At 39.3% G+C, this 21199-nt stretch overlaps 1 protein-coding gene across 22 annotated transcripts in view; it reads left to right on the top strand.

Annotated features, from left to right (window-relative positions):
• The window catches only part of SLMAP (sarcolemma associated protein), a 200351-nt gene that overhangs the window by 151688 nt on the left and 27464 nt on the right, over positions 1–21199 (top strand). For 15 of the 22 annotated variants that reach the window (XM_050958433.1, XM_050958442.1, XM_050958435.1 and 12 more), the window contains 5 exons: positions 6914–6970; positions 11078–11158; positions 11431–11490; positions 19666–19788; positions 20649–20723. In XM_050958433.1, coding sequence (XP_050814390.1) covers positions 6914–6970; positions 11078–11158; positions 11431–11490; positions 19666–19788; positions 20649–20723 — 396 coding nt within the window. The remainder of the gene's footprint in view (positions 1–6913; positions 6971–11077; positions 11159–11430; positions 11491–19665; positions 19789–20648; positions 20724–21199) is intronic. The other 7 variants (XM_050958455.1, XM_050958445.1, XM_050958448.1 and 4 more) reach the window with 2 other exon arrangements.

Genomic DNA, 21199 nt, shown 5'->3' with positions numbered 1-21199 from the left:
GGGCCGTCGAATCCGATGCCTGACAGCTCCCCACTATGCGCTGTGGTTGAGCCTGCTGTTCCCTCCACGCCGGAGACGTTACCGACGGCGAGGAATTTCATTGCCATGACAGAGTCGATGCTGCCTGATACAGTCTCTTCAGGTGACCGTCCTCTGTCAGCACAGCAGAGCGGCACCGTTCATGATTACGGTCCCGCAGGCACTCCAGGTTCTGTCGACACGCCCGGCACCATCGGCAGTCCCGATGCTGTTTCCTCATCGGTACTGGTCACACTCGCTGCACCGCCCGGTATTCCGTTCGCCGACCCGCTGTCGGCACCGTTCCGACTCCCGGCGCCGCGGCGGATACCTTGACTCCTGTAGTCTCTCCCCGAGCCTCGAGATCTCGGTTGACCTCCCGGCACCGTTCTGGTTGCGGGTCTGGATCTCGTTCCAGGTACCGGTACGCCTCCCGGTGCCGGTCCCCGGTGCCGAGTTGGGCAAGGTCCGAGTGAGTCAGAGACTCTGCCTGTGCCTTCTTTAGTACCTCCGTGGCAGTCCGCACACGCATCTGTGTCATTCCATATGCGCAGATTCTATGCTCAGGACCATGATCCTGACATGATGGCCAGCGGGCGCCCGCCCCAATGCCGAAAGAGGCTTGGCGCATGGGCTTGCTTGGCCGCCAGGGTACTCTGCAGAGGCCCTACAGTTCTACGTAGCAAAGCAACAAGCCTTGCTTAGCTGCAATACTTATAGCACCGGGGTGAAGGAGTTTTTCCTTCAGACCTCCCGCCAGGAGTCCGCTGCCGTCTCGGAGGACAGAGGAAAGGAGGTTCCCGGAGCGTCCCTCCAGGCCTCGTTGGACGCAGCAGACACTGCGGCCAGGACTCTGGCCTTGGGCGTCGCCATGAGGTGCATGGCTTCAGGTTTCAAACCTCCGACGGGAGCTGCAGTTTGCCATTCAGGATTTACCCTTTGTTGGTAAAGGCCTCGTCGTGGCAGGGACAGCCCCAGGCTGCGAAGCCTGGTGGTCAATGGGCTCCTAATGCGCTCTCTAAGCATGCATACGCCGGCGATTAAACGCAGGCCTTTCTGGCCCCAGCCGCCATACTCTGTGCCTAGCCAGAGGCAGAACTTTGGCTAACGGCAAGGCCAAGGTGGTCGCGGACGAACGTCAGGCCCCCTAAAGAGCCAAGGTCAAGGTCCCTCGTAATTACCACTGGGACCGGAGACGAACCTTCCAAGGTGTACCTGGGGACAGTGTATCACCTTTAATTTGCTCCAGCCCTGTCCCCCTTCGGCGGGCGAAAGGGGCGAGGGGTTTTACTCCCGTTATGCCCTAGTCCCCCACGCGGGCACAGGTCAGACCTTCCTGGTCCGGCACGGACTCAACCGGTTTAGAATGAGGTTGAAGTTCTGCATGGTATCCCTGGGAACCATTATTCCATCCTTACCTCCTGGGGGCTACTATGCCGCCCTGGATATGAGGGACGCGTACTTTCGTGACGCCATCTTCCCTCCGCACAGGAGGTACCTCCGCTTTATAGCCAACGGTCACTCTCCTGGCCTACGGCCATAGTCGCCGCCTACCATCGATTCGCTTATCCGAGGAGACTCTGAGACACAAACCACTCAGTGCGTGGACATCGTCACGGTCTTATTCACAGGCCAAGGCCTGATGGTTCCTATAGAGCAATCCACTCTGGTTCCCACGCAGAGGTTGGGCTTCCAAGGGGCTATCCTGGTCTCCTACCCAGCTGGAGCCTGCTTATCACACCTGCGGTTTTAGGCGATGGCAACAATCATAGGAGGTCGAAGGGCTTTCCCAACGACCTCGACTTGTTCTTGTCTCAGTCTCCTGGGTCCATGGTTGCCCGCAAGTTTGTATCCAAACACGCCACGTTCCGCCTCCGTCCTCGCCAAGTCCGGCCCACCTCGGCGTACCGCCCGGACAGGGAGCCAATGGTCATGGTGGTCACCGTTCCCTCGAACACCATAGACTCCCTAGAGTGGTGGCTACCTCCCTCCCTGATGTGGGCAGGGATGCGGTTTCATCCGCCCCAGCCCTCACTGCCCGGACGACGGACGCGTCATCTCTCTGCTCGAGTGCTCATGGTCACCCCCGGGCTTAAGGCCTTTGGTCTTCTTGGGAGCTGGCATTCCACATCAATGCCCCAAAAATGAGAGTAGTCCGCCTGGCGTGCCAGGGGTTCCGGCGGCAGCTGCGAGGCCGTTGTATCTCGGTGTTTACGGCCAACACAACGGCCATGTGCTTCATGAGTATCCGGGGAGGGACATTGCCCCACCCCCTTTTTTGTCAGGAGGCCATCCATTTCCGGGTCTTTTGCATGGCCCATTCGATGGAGCTGGCGACGTCCTTTCTCCCAGGCGTTCGGAACGTCTTAACGCTTTGCCTCAGCAAGTCTTTCTGGTCTTACGAGCGATCACTCTGCCCCATGTGAGGCGTTCGGCTTTCCGGAAGTTGAGATGTTTCCTCACACAGACCTGTTCGCTCACTGCGAGAGCAGGAAATGTCAGATGTTCTGCTCCTTCCGAGGTCTCTCCGCAGGATCGATCTTGGACGCATTCCTGATGCCGTGGAGAGGCCAATTGCATTATGCCTTCCCACTGTTCCCACTGGTCCGCTAGGTCCTGCTCAAACTCCGCAGGGGCAGAGCGTGCATCGTCATGATCACTCCAGAGTGGTCCAGGCAGCACTGATTTACCATGTTGCTCGGCCTGTCAGTAACAGACCTAATTACCCTTCCACCCCACCCAGACCTCATCACTCAGGGCGACAACGGGCTTTGTCGCTCGGTCCTGCAGCTGGTTTACCTCACGGTGTGGCTGCTGCGTACCTGAGTCGGGGTGACGGGCAGCCTTCCACCTGGTCAACGGTCAGGGCCAGGTGGAAGTGTTTCTTCTACGGCTGCAATACGCTCGATCTTGCTCCTGCTGAGGTCTCGATCCCCTCTATTTGGCCTGCCTCTGGCCTTCAGCGGCAGGGCCTGACGGTATCATTGCTGAGGATACACTTAGCAGCCTCTCTACCTCCCAGCAGGCTAAGGTGGCCGTTCCCTGTTCTCACGATCTATGGGTTCGAGGTCCCTCAAGGGCTTGGAGCGCTCGCACCCTCGGGTGCACCGCCCAGCCCCGACCTGGGAGCTCAGCCTCGTTTTAACCAGACTTATGTCTCCCTCAGTCGAGCCGTTCACGACTGGCCCTCTGCTATGCCTGTCCTGCACGACAACTTTCCTCGTAGCTGTTACGTCTCCTCCCTAAGGGGTTTCGGCCTTTCATGTTACCCACAGCTCAACGCAATGGGCATAACCATTGCACTCCTTGGGCATCTGTGGAGGGCTCGCATTTATATTGTGCTGACAGACCCATCTCCTAAGGTGCCCCGGCTCTGTCGCGGTAGCGGGCCAAAGGAAGGGCTTGCTTGTTTTCCTCTCAGAGGATCTCATCTTGGGTGATGGCGGACATCCCCACTTGTTATGATTTGGCTCATATTTCACCAAGCCACATCACCATGCATTCTACCAGGGCTCAGGCTTCGTCTGCCGCCTTGCTGGCTCGTGTACCTACCCACGAGATCTGTCGCGAAGCTCCATTGGTCCTCGGTCCATACCTTTGCTTCGCAGTATGCCCTGGTTCAACAGTCAAGAGAGGCTGTGGCCTCTGACTCGGCAGTTTTCATTCTGCCGCATTTCACTCCGACCCCACCGCCTACGTAAGGCTTGGGATTCACCTAACTGGAATGGATATGAGCAATCACTCGAAGAAGAAAAGACGGTTACTCACCTTTGTAACTGTTGTTCTTCGAGATGTGTTGCTCATATCCATTCCACACCCGCCCTCCTTCCCCACTGTCGGAGTAGCCGGCAAGAAGGAACTGAGGAGCGGGTGGGCCGGCAGAGGTATATATCGAGCGCCATGGTGGCGCCACTCTAGGGGGCGACCTGCCGGCCCACTGAGTTGCTAGGGTAAAAGTTTTCTGACGAATGTGCACGCGCGGCGCGTACACCTAACTGGAATGGATATGAGCAACACATCTCGAAGAACAACAGTTACAAAGGTGAGTAACCGTCTTTTACTACTAGTCGTAGTAATAATTACAGGGCACTATTGTGCTATATGCTGTATGAACACAGTGCCTTGCACAGTGGGGTCCTAGTCCATGATTAGGTATGATTATTGCAGTAATACAGATAATAAGACAGTCCCTGTCCCAAAGATATTAAAAAGACAAAGGTAGAAATATTAATTCTAAGGTAGAAAAACAAGCAGAAAACCGTAAAAAAGCCCCTCAAAACCCTTCAGACCACATTCATTCATCATAAAGAAGCAAACAAAAGTGCAATCTACCTTTAAAATAATTTCCGCTTTACCTCTGAAGTACACAGTCTCAGTAAATAATTCTTACAATAAACTAGAATACTGTACTAGTGTGCCAGCTTCTTGAGGAGCAGTCACTGGAGAATATCAATTCTGGGATGGTAATCAAAAACTTTAACAAATGCATAAACATATTCAGCCAAAAATATGGATATATCTGTGTTTATTCAAATAGTTCACTTTGTAAGCCGCTCTCTCTAAAATAAATTTCTCAAAAATATACAGAGAGGAGTACTTCAAATTCTTTAACAAATCCAGTGTCTGCTAGCCTTACTCATGTTGAGTAGTAACTTACTGCAGAATTGTGGAATAAAGTACCAATCTTAAGTAAAGATGGCAGAATTTGGTCCTGTGTTTTTTTCTTTGCTTTCTTGCCACTTCCCTATTTGGGGTTGCAGCTTTTATAGACGTCTTCCAAAACTCATGATTGTATTCCAGGCTGTTGTACAGATTGGTCTCTCTGAGGTCGACTAATATCCAGTCCATGTATCAAGACTTTGTTTTCCTCCTTGGTCATCTTCCACCCACAACCATTGCAAGAGCAATCATACCAGTATAGCTCTCAGGTCTCTGCTGAATATGCTCAAACCAGCCTAGTTTTCCCCAACTTATTTTCAATTGGAGCAACCCCTGCATTAGGCCCCTAACAACCTAATTTTGTTTCCCATCGTGGAGTGTCCTACCATTTGTCCATCTCAACATTTTCATTTCTGTAGTGGAGAGTGTACTGAAATCTTTTCTAGTGGCTGGCCTAGTCACTGTCCCGTATATTAGGATGGCTCAAATTAGTTTTATACACTGTACCTTTTAACATTATTGGTATCTTCTTGTCACAAGGAACTGGAGTCAGTTCTCTCCATTTGAACTTGTCATAGCCTCGATTTTTACCAATATTGACTCTAAGTCCAGCCTGCTCAAAACTGTGTTGCCACATTCCAAAGTTGGCTTGCAAGGTCTCAAAATCTTCTACGTATGTCACCAAGTCCTGTGTATTTATTATTATATATAAATATGGCCAAGTCAAAACAAACTTTTCCATTTGCTTTGAATTCTGTTGATACTTCATGGGATCTTGCATACTGTTGTTAAATTGTTGTACAGTATAAAAATGGAAAACATCAGTAGCAGCTTTTAATCAATCAGTTGTATTCATGTGTGATGTAGGGTTTACTGAAGAAGTTATGTCAAAAATCAAATTGTGTTCTGCAAAGCCTGTATTAAACTTATAAACTGTCTCCACACACATGAACACACTATGAATCACTGTGGTGGAGGAAATGTTAAAAATTAGGTTTTTTCATCAGAATTCTTAATAAAAAACATGCAGACAATACACTGCTGAAAGCAGTTTGAGTTGGCCAGGAATATAGACCAAGGTCAAAAAAGACCACCTTCTTTTTTTACACTAATTGTAGACTGCTTTTAGTTTTGACCATGCATGGATTTGTGCAGAGTCCAAAATCTGCAGCACATTTTGCTGCCATAAACTAGTTACACACCCATTCTAACTAATTGTTTTATGATGTGGCTGCCACCATTATGAATGGAGTCGTTCTCATCTATAAATCAGGCAGGTGGGTAGCTAATGTGGATGCAGGATTCTTATGTTCAGCTCCTTCTCCAGGGGTGCAGGCAGACTGCCTCAGGTGCTTTTTTGCCTTGCTAGAAGAAACTGTGGCTGGTATATATGTGAAATCCAGTCTTCTTTCCTGACCTCTGTAGAGTTCTGTAACAACATGGAACAAGGAAAGACAGGACACTTCTCTTTTCTGCCCTGCTCCTCCTTTCCTCTTGGCCCCCCCCCCCCCAAAAAAAAAGCCAGGAAAGAAGGGTTGAAAATGCTTCAGGCAGTGGATCCATTGTGCTCCCCCTTATCCCCCCCCCTCCACAAAATCTACCCACCATGGCTTCATACAACTGCTGTAGCTCGGTCTGAATGATCGGTGCGGGGAAAACTAGTTGTGAATTGGCAAAAACTTGTGCTAAATGCCAGCTGTCCAAGCCTATGCTCATCATTCCACTCTTTTTTTTGTGTGTGTAAATGGCTTTTCTCATGGCCATCTATGTGAGCATCTGGTCACAGAACTAGAAGTGGAGATCTGGGGAGGCTATAAATTCAAAAACTCCACTTTCTGATAAATCTAGTTTTTTCTAAGAAGCTGGTAAATGCTGATTGTTCTCAGTTTGACTTTTCAGTCATATATAAAAAACCTGTAGAATAACTTTACAAAGTAAAATTAATCCTTCATTAACTAGCTGAAGTATTTAAGAATGGATATTATTAAATAGCAAAAGCAAATACTTAACATAATTTCTGCTGTCTTCATTATGCTTTGCATTATAGCAAAGTTATAGTTAACTGGGTGATCATCTGCTTCATTTCCCATGCCAGAATCAAATTTTTGTTCAAGCAGGGATATGGAGTAATACTGTCCTCTTTAAATTTGGTCATGGAATGTGAATGACATAGACGTGCACAGGGAAATGCTTGCTGAATTTGGACTTGGATAGTAACGTTTATTTTGTTTGGCAGACAAGTTCATAGACGAAGGACGTCTAACCAAAGTGGAAGAAACAAAGCTTTTGAGAGGTTAGATTTCTGATTTATTTAACTCCTTTTGAAGCATGTTTTATTAGTGGGTGTATTTAAAATAAGTTTCTGATTTAAACCAATAACTTAATAATTTTTTTGTTAAATATTGGATATACAAGGTAATTTTTTTAACAAGTCCACAAAGAGAGTAAATATAGCTAGTGTCCATTGATACATCACTATATAACTATTTTACGGGGAGAAATCGTAAGGAAACTACTTTGAGGAATGGGGGTGTGTGGAGGACTGGTCTTGACTGACTTCTCACCTGTGTATTTCTCATCCAAAGGTTTTTTAAAAAAGAATTTTTTGCAAGCTTGTTTAAAATCTCTCACTACTAAATAAATTTCAGATTGAGTTTTTTCACTTAGCAGAACCAGAATATATTAGTTAGTCTTAGTTAACAGCTAAGAGGAAAAAGGTGTGGGTTTTTGTAAATAATCTATAAATATCCTAACACTGTTAACATGAACCCTAATCTTATAAACCTGCTTTTTTAAAGATAAAACATGAATGTGCGACCCTTTAAAGTTTGTCACTTTCTTATTTCATGATCTTCTTATAAGGAAAACTAAAATACAAATATTTATTTGTGGGCAACTTAAGTCTCTTAATATTAATGAGCCTCATGTTGCAAAGCCAAAATCAGGAGTGCTACAGATGTTAGTAATTTATGATAGTTCCAACATTGAGCACAATATTAACATTTTAATATTTTGTTTCTTCAGTGGATATAGTGGTAAAGTGCTGACATTTAACAATTTTTTCCATCCTTTTCATTAATATTTCTTAATATATCAGAGTATTGATTTCTGCTCATCTGTCATCATAGATATTGTTACATTTAAACATATTTTGGTCGTTCTGGATTCCAGCTTTGTTTTTAGAATTACTTCATCTTCTCTGTGCAACTCCATTTTAGCTTGTTACCAAGCTTGTATAAACTCCAGACTACATGCCATGTTTGGCAAAAGAATGCATACAATAAGCCTAACTGAAATTTAACACTTGCATGCCAGTATTATCTTGCAAAATGATAAGCTATTTTTAGTATTTATAAATACTGTAATGAGTATAGTGTCAACACATTTTAAAATAGACTTTATTTTATTATCTCATGCATTAAAGTAACTCACTTTCACTATTGAAAGTGTGAAAAAATTGAAATGGAAAAAAAAATCCCAGGAAAGAGCTTTGTGTTACCAAACTGTGGTATATAAAAATTAGTCAAATTTTTCATAAAAGTGCAATACCTGCAGATTTTGGAAAAGTGAGCTTAGTATACATGAAAGTAGAGGACTACACTAAAGAGTTGTACAAGTAGCTATTGGGCCAGATTTTGATCACAGTTACATTGTGGTAAGCTCTGAGTAAATGAGATCAGAATTGGACTACTGAATGAATTTCTGTCCTTGAGTCTGCCACTGCTCCTCCTGAAAATACCCCTATTACTTTTAATATTTGTTTTAGGCTTTTTAACCAAGGGTGACCAAAAAACTACCTAAACTTTGTGGCATTAGACCCAGGCAAATGTCCATAAGAAAGTAGGATGAGACCACTAAAGTAATATGTACTTGTTGAATTCTGGTTTCCAGAATAGAAATCTAGTTCCTCAACCTACCAAGCTACTTGGGGCTTGCCACATAGTAACTCACTATGTAGATGAGCCAGGGTGTGACTCTGTATTTACCAGCTTGCCATGCAGTAATTTACTGCGTGGACCTGCAGTGAAAGTCCTGGAGCAGTTTAGCATTCTGTGTTTTCAAGCTGCAGTATGCTAATCCACATTCCAAGACTTTCACTGAGTTACTGAGCAGCAACCTGGTCTGTGGCAAATTCACATCCTGGCTTGTTGCGCAAGAATTCACCATCTAGGCAAGTCCTTAGTCACTTTGACTTCTACCATTTCAGATGCACAATCCTGCACATGGTGTCTCCTAAAATCCAGTAAAGTCTAACTCTGATTATGGATCCTGTGTGCGTGATGGAATCCAGGGTCTAGAACTTGTACCTTTTATCCTATTTTGCATAGAGCAAATACTAGATATGCTATATATGGAAATGGAGTTACCTGATGTAAACTTGCTCATCTTAATATTTCTGGAATAGCCACTGACATAAACAACATGGGACAAACTTTTAGAGCCTGAATTTGACAGTGCTAGTCTAGCCACCTAGGTTTTAAAGCAAATATGTTATTTTGGTTAATGCTTGTCAGAGCTCCAAAGGCAATTTTATGGACTGGATTATAATTATTTGGTAGTTACTATGTGCCTTCTATCCAAGTACCATGAAGTGCTTTAAAAAGATTAATGAATGAAATCTCTTATCCCTGTAAGGTAGGGAAGTACTTCTCTCACTTTACAGACAGGAAAAGTTAGACACTGAGGTTAAGTAACTTGTCCATGGTAAGTGTGAAGCAGAGCAAGGAAATAGCTGCCAGAACTCATGAACCATTAGTCTTAGGGGAAGGCATATGTTGATGGCTACCACCTTCTTTCTTGACTAACATCTGTTAACAAAAATGAGGTACCTTGTTTGTTTGTTATTTATCTTCTGTTGTGACTCACACATCTGGATGTTCCTCTGACATGATGACCTGGTGCAATCTTTTTTACCTTGTCCTGTATGAAAGGGAAAAGCATATTCTGTTAAACTATCTGTGTCTTACCCTTTGACCACTTGTCTGTTTCCCAGAGCAAGGGTGTTAGTTTCTGTTGAATTTGTTTTTGCTTTTCAGTTCCACGGAGTCTTTGTCTGACAAGAAATAACAAGTTCACAATGTCTGATAACTTTCTTTTACATAATTCTGATAGGTTTCCCATGCACTTATTTGCCTATAACTGCATATTCTTTCTTCGCTCTTCTGCTAGATGGTTTCTTTAGGGTTTTTTTGGGTGGGGGGTGGCACGTACATTAAATATCAGCAGGTGAAGACAGGATTTGTGTTGACAGTGCTTCATGCTGATATGGAAGGAAAGACTTTATACTGGGAGCATTATAATAGCTATCTGTGTATCTAAATCCTTCATTACCTGGCACTTGTGCCCAAGGAGAAGAGTCCACCAATTTGTGGGTAGACAACAGTGCTATCCAAACAAGCCAGAGTGCAATGAGCCAAGAATACTTTTATGTGTGTCCTCAAGCCTTGATGATGAGGGCATGATTCATAATTCTTGTCTTTTGGTCCGCCGCCATTGTGTCTGTGTGCATCCATCTGAGCTAAATTGAAGTTCAGAGATAAAATTAAGCTATTACAGGCACATAAAGTGAGTCTTTGGCCTTGGTGAGTCAAGCGAACTGTTGCATGGGAAAAGGATGAATTAGGATAATGAAGTCCACTTCCCTTCCCGTTTTCTCTCCTTGTGAGACCTCTAGACCTAGCCAAAAAACTGCTTCCATGGTTCCATTAAACTTCATGTAACTATCTAGAGGACAGAATATAGAAGGCTGATGATCCATAAGCCCTTTCAGAGGTGCTTTTGTGCAAGCATTTAGACCATTTCCTATTAACATAACCTAAACGTAAAACTATTTTAAAAAAACTAGTTAAAATACTGATGATTCGCATTACTAAGATTAATCTTTGTTCATATTTCATTTCAAATTTATATTACAACACAATGCACATACGCATCTATTGCTGTTCTTTTACTTAGTCAAAACGCTGCAAAATCAAGTTTTGTTCTCAGCAGCATTTTCTTTCCATCATGATACAATATCTGTATTGTTCTGGAAATGTTGCTGCTGTTTTTTCTGATTTGTTCCCAGAAAGACTGAACAAAACAACCAGCTTTTACACTGGGTTCCAACTGGCAAGAGTACAGCTTTAAACAAAAGCCGAGGCTATCTATGAGGCAGTTACCATCTCATGTTAGACTGTAACATTAAATATTTGATCCTACGGCTGTTTAATTCATTTTGGAGTGGGATTTTAAAGACACAAGAAAAACACTGGCTTTTATTAAAGCACAAGTGTAACAGTTTTCTTCAGTTCTGCACTTTAAGCAGCTTCTAGCAGTAGATCTAGAATTTATACTAAGGGGGGAGGAAAGCCATAGGGAACACACACATTTTAATTGAGGTTCTCCTTCTCTCTTACAGAAAATCAAGCAAGAGCAAAAGAATCTGATTTGTCAGATACTCTTAGTCCAAGCAAGGAGAAAAGCAGTGACGACACTACAGGTAAATTTGGGTGTAAATTTCTGCAAAATGGCTTTGGTATCGTAAGTATGTTACGGTTTGCTATTAGAATCTAGAACATAAGCTACATTTCATATTTAGCCCAGCCAAATAAAGTGTAATTAAAGAACAACATGAGATACAGTATTTTGCTATCTTGTAACCAGTTTGTGGATGCGGGGAGAGAGAGGACAGTAAAGGTTTCTCTGATCTGTTTGTAGAACTTGACTCTAGTCTACCTGCTGTTTTAAAGCAATTTAACTTTTTTGTTTTAGATGCTCAAATGGATGAACAAGAACTAAATGAACCTATTGCTAAAGTATCTCTTTTAAAAGGTAAACAAATTTACATATTTTTTAACTTTAAGATGTAGTGTGACATCCACATTCTGAATAATACATGCGTGTTTTATTCTAGGACTCTGTATTTCTGTCAGATGAATATTTGTAGTTAAGTGAGAAGTGCTCCAGTTTAAATATTTAAATTACTTTATTAAGGAAGTATGTTTGAAAAGAAATTGTGATTCATTCATCTGAAATAAAATAATGTAGCCAAGTGATAGTGTAGAGATAAGTGACATTTTAAAATTAGAGTACTCTTTTTTTTTTTTCTCCAGTTCACACCAGTGCTGCTAAAATAAATCTTCATGTGTAACTTAAAGCACAAGTCAAGAAAATAATAGTTTTTCTTTGTGTTCTGTTTCTTGGTTGTTAATCTGTGTATCTCTTCTGGTCATTGTTACCCAATAATGCTTAAAATGGCTATTATCTGTGTAAATTGTTTCCATCAGTGATGAAAAAGTCTCTTTAGTTTGTAATTTTGGTATTATTTGTATTTAGAGAACTGTTAAATCTTCAATTATGAATATATTTATGGTTTATCGTAGATGTTACGTTAGATTTTTCAGGATTTGCTAAACAAAACAGCCTATATTGGATATATTAACTTTGGACATTGAAATTAGAAAATCAGATTCTTCTGCAGGAGACCTTCATACTGCAGTCAGACCTAAAAATGTATTTACTGTTTAACAGAAAACTTGCCGTGTTCAGCAAATTGATTTTTTCAAATTGATCACATGAATACAAGTGATAAAATATTAATATACCATTATATTTAACATGTTGAAAGGTAAACTTTTGCTTCACTTCTGTAATTGACTTTTTTCTTTTATGGTCAACAATGATACAGTTCTTATGTTGGGTTACAAATGAAAGGAACACTATTAACTTTGTTAGCTCAAAAACTTGGAAACCATACAGAAACTAACATAAGATCACTTCCTCAGTTGTATATATTTTCCCAAATTTTTACTGGAAAAGATGAGAGATTTTTATATCTGAAGTACTTCAGAGCAATTACAAAATGTTCAGTGAAATAGCTAACCAACAAAAATATATGGAGTATAGCTTATTTTGGCAGATTAGAATCTGGTGAAACAGTTTAAGAATTCAAATGTTTGAAAAGTCGAGGACATATCAGTAAGTTTGGTTTGGTAAATGTAATTAATGCCATTAATGGGAACTTAGATATATGCACTGACTTCATCTGCCAATAGATAAAATTTAATACTGTCACGTTCCATAAGTTAACATAATTACTTTAATATTTTTAGTAGTAAATTTCAATATGTGGAATGTGTTGCTTCTTTCAAAGAAAAGCTACATGAATATTACTGGTTGTGCATTTTATCATAATATGTTGTTGAAGCAGACAAACCTTGAAGTACAAAATATGTGTGTATACTTCAGAATGTGTGTTTATCTGCAGTTCTTCTTATGCAGGACAGAAAGCCAAGAAATAATTTGCAATAGCAAATAATAGAACAATAGCAAATCCCTGTTCACCCACATTTCAGATAAATATATGTATATATGTAATAAATATATTTATTTTAACCAGAAACTAATTTTGAATGTTGAAATATAATTCATTAATCCCTTTGTATTTATTATATTAAATATTGTCTTAAGTTTGAAGTATTATAATTCAACTATGTAAATGAGTTCAAGGCTGAAATTTGTAAAACAGGGTATCAAACTACAAAAGAATTCACTTATTTAAAAATCAGTTTGTCTGCCTTTTAAGATATGCATGCTGTACTGTAGGCAAAAAATACCTTATTACAAAAGTATTACTTTTCCCATTCTGAAACAGTTTATTTTTTTAAGAGCAATTCTGGAAGTCAACATGATTTTAATCATGTTTTTGGTCAGGGAAAAAAAAGTAATGGTGGCAAAGAGCTGTCAGACCATCTAGTTCCCTTTCCTATAATATGCAGGTGGGTTCCTATTGATATGTTCATGAATGCTTTAGCTACTCTCTATCTGCTTATGTCATGTGAGACGGGAAGATTTTGGCCAATCAGATCCCAGCAAAATCAAACATTAGTTCTCTCAAACAGCACTAAAACCAGAGATCTCAAATCAGTCACATTACTTTACTTAGGCCACTCCTGCAAACAGGGATAGTTATTCACACCTGTGAATTATTTATATGGTCTATAACAACCTTTCCACAATTGAAAACCCAAGCAGTCATCAGTACTGAACTTCCAAATTGTTTCCAGCAGAAAAGTAATTTCATTTTTTACATTTTAGTATTTTGTCTTGCCATACAAGAGAAATAATACTGCTGTTGAATTACACATTTAATAAATTACTTTAGACATTGACCAACCTCATTGATTTGCATGCTGAAATTATTTATTGCTCCTTACAGTCCATTATTATGAAATATCTCTTAAATATCTTCAGCAATAAATCATTAACTTCTGTTAAGTATCAGAGGGGTAGCCGTGTTAGACTGGATATTTAAAAAGCAACAAAGAGTCCTATGACACCTTATCGACTAACAGACATATTGGAGCATAAGCTTTCGTGGGTGAAAATGTGTGTGGGCTGTGTCTGACGAAGTGGGTATTCACCCATAAAAGCTTATGCTCCAATATGTCTGTTAGTCTATAAGGTGCCACAGGACACTCTTGTTGCTTTTTAACTTCTATTGTAATAATTTCACACACAGCCTGTAAGCCAGCAATTTTATTCAACAAACTTTTCAGAGTGCTGCATTAGGCATCTCGCTTCCCTCCCTACTAAAGAGAATCTTATTGTTAGAGTAGGACTTAGTAGAGCCATGGGAAGACAAAAGTTTATCTGAACTAGAAGCTGTTCATGGGGCTTCTAGGAAAATGCAGATGTGTCAGATGGAAAACTAGTATTTCAGTTGGTTTGATTATTTACTGGAATGTAGAAAACAACCTAGGAAGTTACTATAATTCATGGAACAAGAGGAAGGTGATACGTTTAATTCTGCTTCTGTTTCTTTCATGTGTGTTTTCTATCATTAAACTTCAAATTTATTAATACTGTTTCTACTTTATACAAGCCGAAGTGTGGGGGAAAAAATCCACAATACTTTTGTGCATTTGCCAGACTTTGTTTTGTTGATGAGGTAATGTATTTATCAACTACTAATAGAGGTTTCTTGAAATTTGCCTTTTAAAGACAGGCTAAGTCTGTCAGTAGCTGATAATTACAAAGAAAAGTTGAAGAATTAAAAATAGGTGTCTGTGTCCAACAAATACAGCAGCAGGAAACAATCAAGGCAGCTAGCACTGATAGTTGTTATCATCAACTTCCTAATGTTTCTTTAGATTACAAATGATGCATTCAGTTGTTACGTAATACAGTTTGCATACTCAGTGTTTCATGAATTTGACAAAAATGTATGTGTTTAATCTAATTTATTTGATTTCAGTAGAACAATGTTTTTCCCCAGAGGGAGGCTCACATTGGATAGGGTCCTTCAAGAGCTCTGGAAATGAGCTAGAGGTGCCTCAAATGAGAGCTGGGCAAATGTCTTAATTCATGAAATTGCTTCCACAGATTCTGACTCTTATGGATGCACATGGATATGGGACAACTAAAAGGCAGAGCCTCTCAGGGTTCTGTGCTTATATATGTACAGTAAGACCACTTCTGTAAAGGCAACCATATAGGTGGAGTTCTCATGGTGCCTTTTTTTCCTGCCTGCCGTCAGATTTGGCAGTGTTGGTCTGTTTTTCCTGTAATGACTTTCTAGGGTCTTAACATTTATTTGATGGCAGATTCTGACATTAGACAGATAATTTCAGTTGTGTGGAAAATGTTTCCACAAGTTGTCTCTCGCAGACCATCATAGAATATGTCTCACATTTTTGTGACATGGCTCACGGCCTTAAGAAGAATATCCGTGTTCAGACTTCTTGCCTTGAACCAGATTGGTGAAGGAACAAGTGTCTCATGCGTTGGCACAAATTATGCTAACTTTTACACAGCAGTTCTAACACTATCCATGGAGACAAACATAGAAGAAGTCCTTGATATTTAAGGGAGTGATTAACTTATTCTTTCAGTGCATTGATACTTTGATGTGAGGCACAGGCTTTAAGGGTTGGCAGATATATTGGAGCCAGCATTGACTTCTGTGCCCCTGGCATTCTGATGATCTTAAATACAGATAATCTCAGTCACTTGTCTTGAAGCTATTTTGAATGTTGCCCTTTGCACCTTTTTCTGGTTTCAGTATATAGCAAGTTAGCCTGCCTGATATCAGCTGAAGGCTTTCTGATACTTAAGAGTGTAGTTTGTCCTCTTCCTCTAGATGTTTTGGAAGTTGGATGCCTTCTACACTTATGATGGTGATTTATTCTTCCTTTTGGATTTGCTGATATATGAATAGTTAAGGGAATGTTTTGGGCAAAACTACTTATTTCTCACTTTTCAGAACTCTCATCCTTGCCACTCTCAAAGAGATGTGTCTATATAAACTAGAAAATTTGATGCCCTTTCTTTCCCTATCTCACTTCACTTTGTGTCGGTGTCTGCTTTTGGGAGGAGGGTTTGTCCTATTTTTATCTTTGCCTTATTAATTCTGTTATATGTCACAGCTATTTGTGAGATCAAGAAATATTGTTTTGATGAAGAAACTTAAGTCTAGATAAATATTCTAAAATATTTTGTTTTTCCTTTTCACTTTCTTCCCACATGAAATATTAACTCTTAAAGATTGAAGTGGTTTACTACTAAGCAGTCTTCAAATACTTTTTGTAACTCTCATATCACTGATAAGTTTACATGAATTCCTTCTGCAAATCTTTGTGTGGCAATTAGAGGGAAAATTGTGCAATATTCATTTTGGGATGAGCATACTTTAGTCCCGTTTAGACTTAAGAAAATATCTTATGCTATTCTAGATGTGGAAATACACATTCCACAAATTTTAATAGAAACCCTTAATTAAAGCTAGAATGGCCAAAACATTAAGCCCAGCCTTTTAGAATTGCTTGTTGCAATTTTGCATGCAAGGGAAAGAGCACGTAGACTGTGTGTTCCAATTCCGATTCAAGTTGTTCTGAAGAACAGTTTGCAAAATTATACATTTACAAACTAATTGCCACACAGTTCAGTAATCTTTGATCATTGTGTAGAGTTGGTTGATAACTTTTTGATGAAATTTTCTTTGTTGGACAATATTGATTCATAAAAACTGGAACTGTTTGAGACATACTGGGCTTGAAGAAACTATGTCAAGAGAGGTTTCTCAGGTTCTGGATGGAATTTCTGGTCAAAATAAGAGCAACTGACCCCCTGAAGAGCCTGGAAGGTAGGGCAGTCATTTGGAATGTGGGAGAGTCAGGCTCAAGTCCTTGTTCTACCTGATTTTGAGCAGGTACTTGAACCCAAGAGTCCCACGTTCCAGGTGAGTACCCCTAGTCTTTGGGCTGTAGAGTCAATTTCTCTCTCTTTCTGACCCAATTAATATTTATTTGTATGAAGTGGAACAGCTCAAACAGGAGAGAGATCTGAGTTCAAGCCTCTGCTCAGGATCAGTCTCCTATTTGAGCTGTTCCACTTTGTATAAATAAATATTTGTTTGGTCCGAGGAGGGTGGGGGAAAGAGAAAACCCACAAAAGTATGGCTCGTGCCTTCTCCCACTCTGTGGACCTGTCTGATAACTTGAATAGTTATCCAGCTCCTAAGGAACAGTGTTACTGTTAAAATAGAATCTACAGTTGATGGGAGAGAAGCTGTTCACCAGAAATCTTAGCTGAGATTTCTACTCTATCTATCGGTGGGGCACTACTTCTTTACCATACCTGACCTGAACATGACTTGTTTTCAGCACATGAATGAAAAGGTTGGCAATCTCATTAGGCACGAAAAAATGTCCAACTACACAAGCTTTTATCTCTGAGAGACTGAGAACAATATCTCTGTAATAACGAAAAACTGTGGTTAGAAACTCCAGTTGATCACAGAAGAAAATAGTTTGTTCAATTTTTTCAGTTTTCCCATTTTATCCTTTTTTATAATCCCAGTATGTAAAAATCTAAACATTAAAAATGTGTGTTTTAAAGAAGCTGGCATCATTACTTCCCCATCCACAAGGCAATTGCTGTGGAAATTAATTGTAGCACTTAATTTTTGTACCCTTGTAAGGATCAAAAAAGCTATTGTTACATTTCTCATCTCTGCTGGAGATGTTGTAATGGACATCTTTCCTATATTTTGAGGATATAATAAGACACAAACTTGTGGACACACACAACATGAAATATATATTAATATTCAGTTTGACAAAAATCCAATTTGTTATATTTTAGGGGAGACACCTGCAACAGTGGTCAGCCACAAAGAAAGATCCATGTTGAGGATGTTAACTGCCACAGCATGGAAATGTATAACGCTACTTTGGCGTTCAAGGGGAAAATCCATTAATATGTGGTTAAAGAAATTGCAAGAGATCCAAGACATGGAGTTTATTACTGCACGAATAAGACAAGCACAAGATATTTTTCTGGAGAGATGTGATATGATAAGTACTTTGTGGTGGTATGGTGAAATAACTAGCTTATTTAAGAAAAATAATAATTTGAGACAAGGAACTAACTAGAACAGTTATTTCCTTGATCTAATATAAAGCTAAATAAATAAACAAGTATAAACAATATATAGCAAAAGTAAAAACTTAATAATGAACAATCATTAGTAGTTTGTCTGGACTCTCCAGTAGAAGTATCTCTGGGTCTTGACTAGGGTTTTTCTTCTGCACAATATAAATTAATTTTTGTTCTGTATGGATTTTGGGATTGTCAGTTTATTAACCATAAGCTATGTAATACATGCTTCTTTTGTTTCTCATGTCGGATAGCTGGACTGTCTTGTTCTCTCTATTTTTCTGCAACCAGACAATTGACTTGAATTCCTTGACGTTTCTACCTTACATATATTACATCAATGGAGTTTGACATTGTCTGTTTCCCTATAAGGTCCTGATTCTACAAACCCTTACGTGAATAACACTTACATGAGAAATGTTAAATGCGTAAGAGTTTCAAGGATCACATTCTAAGACTGAAAATTCCTTGGAGCTAGAACTGTCTCTTTCTCCTGTAGTCCGCCAAGTCATACTACTGATACTCAGTTATTAATAGACAATGGAATGATATGCTGTTATTAGTTAAGGTTTTTACACATCTCTTTATATGTTTCTCTTTTCTGCTATTTGAGTATTCAATAAATTCAAGTTGAAAAAGTATTTTGTATTTCTTTCAGACAAATATGAATATTTCTAGTCCATTGGCACAGATTATTTCTTTTTGTTCCTTGAGGTCTTTTATTTGTGCAATTTTATAAATAATACAAAAACTTTGAGATGGGGAAGATCAGATTTGAAAAGTTTTATGTATTGTAATTCATATACTTACCATTATTTGAGCTAAAAATACATCCTTAGACATGTTCTCAGATTAAAGGAACTTTTAATATTTTCAGAGTAAGATCACAGTGAAGATAGGGGTTTTTTAGGCCAAAACTTGGCTGGACTTTCAGTTGGGCCTAACATCTGCTTTTCATGTTGACTTCAAATGCCTTGCTTAGAGTTTCTGTAAAATCAAGGTGCTTTCATGTAAGTGCCTACCTTTAGACACCCAATTCAAAAATGTTAGCCTAGGTATGGCATTATAAATAATGTTGTGTTTTATCATTGTTGAAATTACATACTGAATTTTTTGTGCTAGCAACTTGTGAAGTTGACTTTCAAAGAAACAGTGTACATTCTTTATACTTTATAAATTACTTTACATGCACAAAAAGAACTTTTTTAATGAAATATCGGCAACATAAGGCTTCATGAATATAATCCTGAGAGATGCCAATTCTATACAATATTTTAAAAAAAAAGTTTAAATTTCACTAAGTGTTATGTAAACTGGGATTCCTTATATATGTGTTATGTTTTTTTGCATGTTGGATTTAACTATGATTGTTTATTTTCATTTCCCTCAAGATTAAAACAAACTGATAAATAAATTAATATTTTTTGCTAACTTCTACCTAACCCAATGATAACTATTGTGGCTAATGTTGCATGATTGAATCCAAAAACATTGCCTGTCTTTAAGTGGCAGTACAAATAAAATTGCTATGTAAACTTATGCTTTAAAAGAAAAATGTTCTTTTATCAGATGAATTGCAGGGTGCTCAATCAGAAACAGAGACTAAACAAGAAATTCAGCAGCTGCACAAGGAGCTGATTGAAGCCCAAGAGCTGGCTAGAACAAGTAAACAAAAATGCTTTGAACTTCAAGGTGAGACGGAGATAAACAAAATTTGAATGACCGCCCTGCAGAATCAAATTTAAGTGCAAATCCAATTAATTGTTCTTAAATAAATATATCAGTTAATCTTAAAAGGGGATGCTTAAACCAATTTTGTCTAATACAGTATATGTTTTTTGTTTTACTGCCCATATGTAGAAAAAGGTATCTTTAACCTGCCAGTGTCTCTAGCTTATAAGTAATCTTTTATACAAAACCTAAATTTTGGGCCTAAATTGACGTGATAGTCTGCTTTGAGCAGTACCACAACTTTTAAGTGAGTTAATGAAATGCAAAATTTATTTATCTGTGTGTATTCTTTGATTCATCTATTTTAAATGGATAATTAAGATAGTTAAATAAGTTCACAGATAGCTAGATAATTTTTTAGACTCCCCATCCATACATCCTGTTATAATCGTAGCAGTGCAAATAGCAAAAGTATTGGTTTGTTTTTGCAGAAAACCGTGTAATGTAGCTCAAACTCATTGTAGTCGACATTCTTTTGGGAAATCTCTACAAATTTCTTTCTATCTGTTTCTCCCTCACACACAATACAGTTGCATTTCCAAGACAAAACGACTGGCAATATTAATTATTTACAATCTGAACTAATTATACTACTACCAAAAATCATTTGAAAGTATTAACTTTTTATTAAACTACTTACATATGTATTAGCTTTGATGATTTGTTGAAATAATCTGATTATCTTAATCTTTCAAAATCCATTTTGGGGGAAATAATTTGATTTTGAGATTAACTTTTATATTATTAAACTAGACAGCTGAACATTTTTTTAAATTTTTAACTAATTACAACTTTAGGCACATTTCCACTTTCATTTATAGCACTACTGGAAGAAGAAAGAAAAGCATACCGGCTGCAGGTTGAGGAGTCCACCAAGCAAATACAGTTTCTGCAAGGTATGAAATAATTGATTTTTCTCTCCATTCTTTATACCTCAGGCATAAAAGAAAATACTTCAATCACTTTTGGTGGCATCGGGCAGCCTTTATAAAAGGAAATAATTGTCGATTAATCTTAGTCTAATTTCTCTTCTTGAGAGTTGAACTGTGTCAATTTATGCTTCTCAGTGATTCATACACTTCTGATTCATTGTATTTTCTAGGTTTTATCAGGAAATAATCTCTAGTGTACGTTTTTTCTCTCTCCCTTTCACTTTTAGCTTCTCCAAAAAGGCCTGTTGTGCTACCTTACATTGTCTTTTGACAGGCATTCTGAACTTGACAGGCATGCTCAATTCTTAGTGTTTTAGGGTTTATGCCTTGGTCAGTTTCTTTCCTTATTAGTAAAACTTCCCTAAATAAGTTCTTCTTCTCTCCATTCCAAAGTAACTTTCAAATTCAGAATCTGAAATAATAAAAATTTTAGTGGAACC

The sequence above is a fragment of the Gopherus flavomarginatus genome, chromosome 6 (assembly GCF_025201925.1).
Source record: "Gopherus flavomarginatus isolate rGopFla2 chromosome 6, rGopFla2.mat.asm, whole genome shotgun sequence".
Taxonomy (NCBI): Eukaryota; Metazoa; Chordata; order Testudines; family Testudinidae; genus Gopherus; species Gopherus flavomarginatus.
Note: the sequence above shows the minus strand (reverse complement) of the source record. Positions and strands in the feature narration are given on the sequence as shown.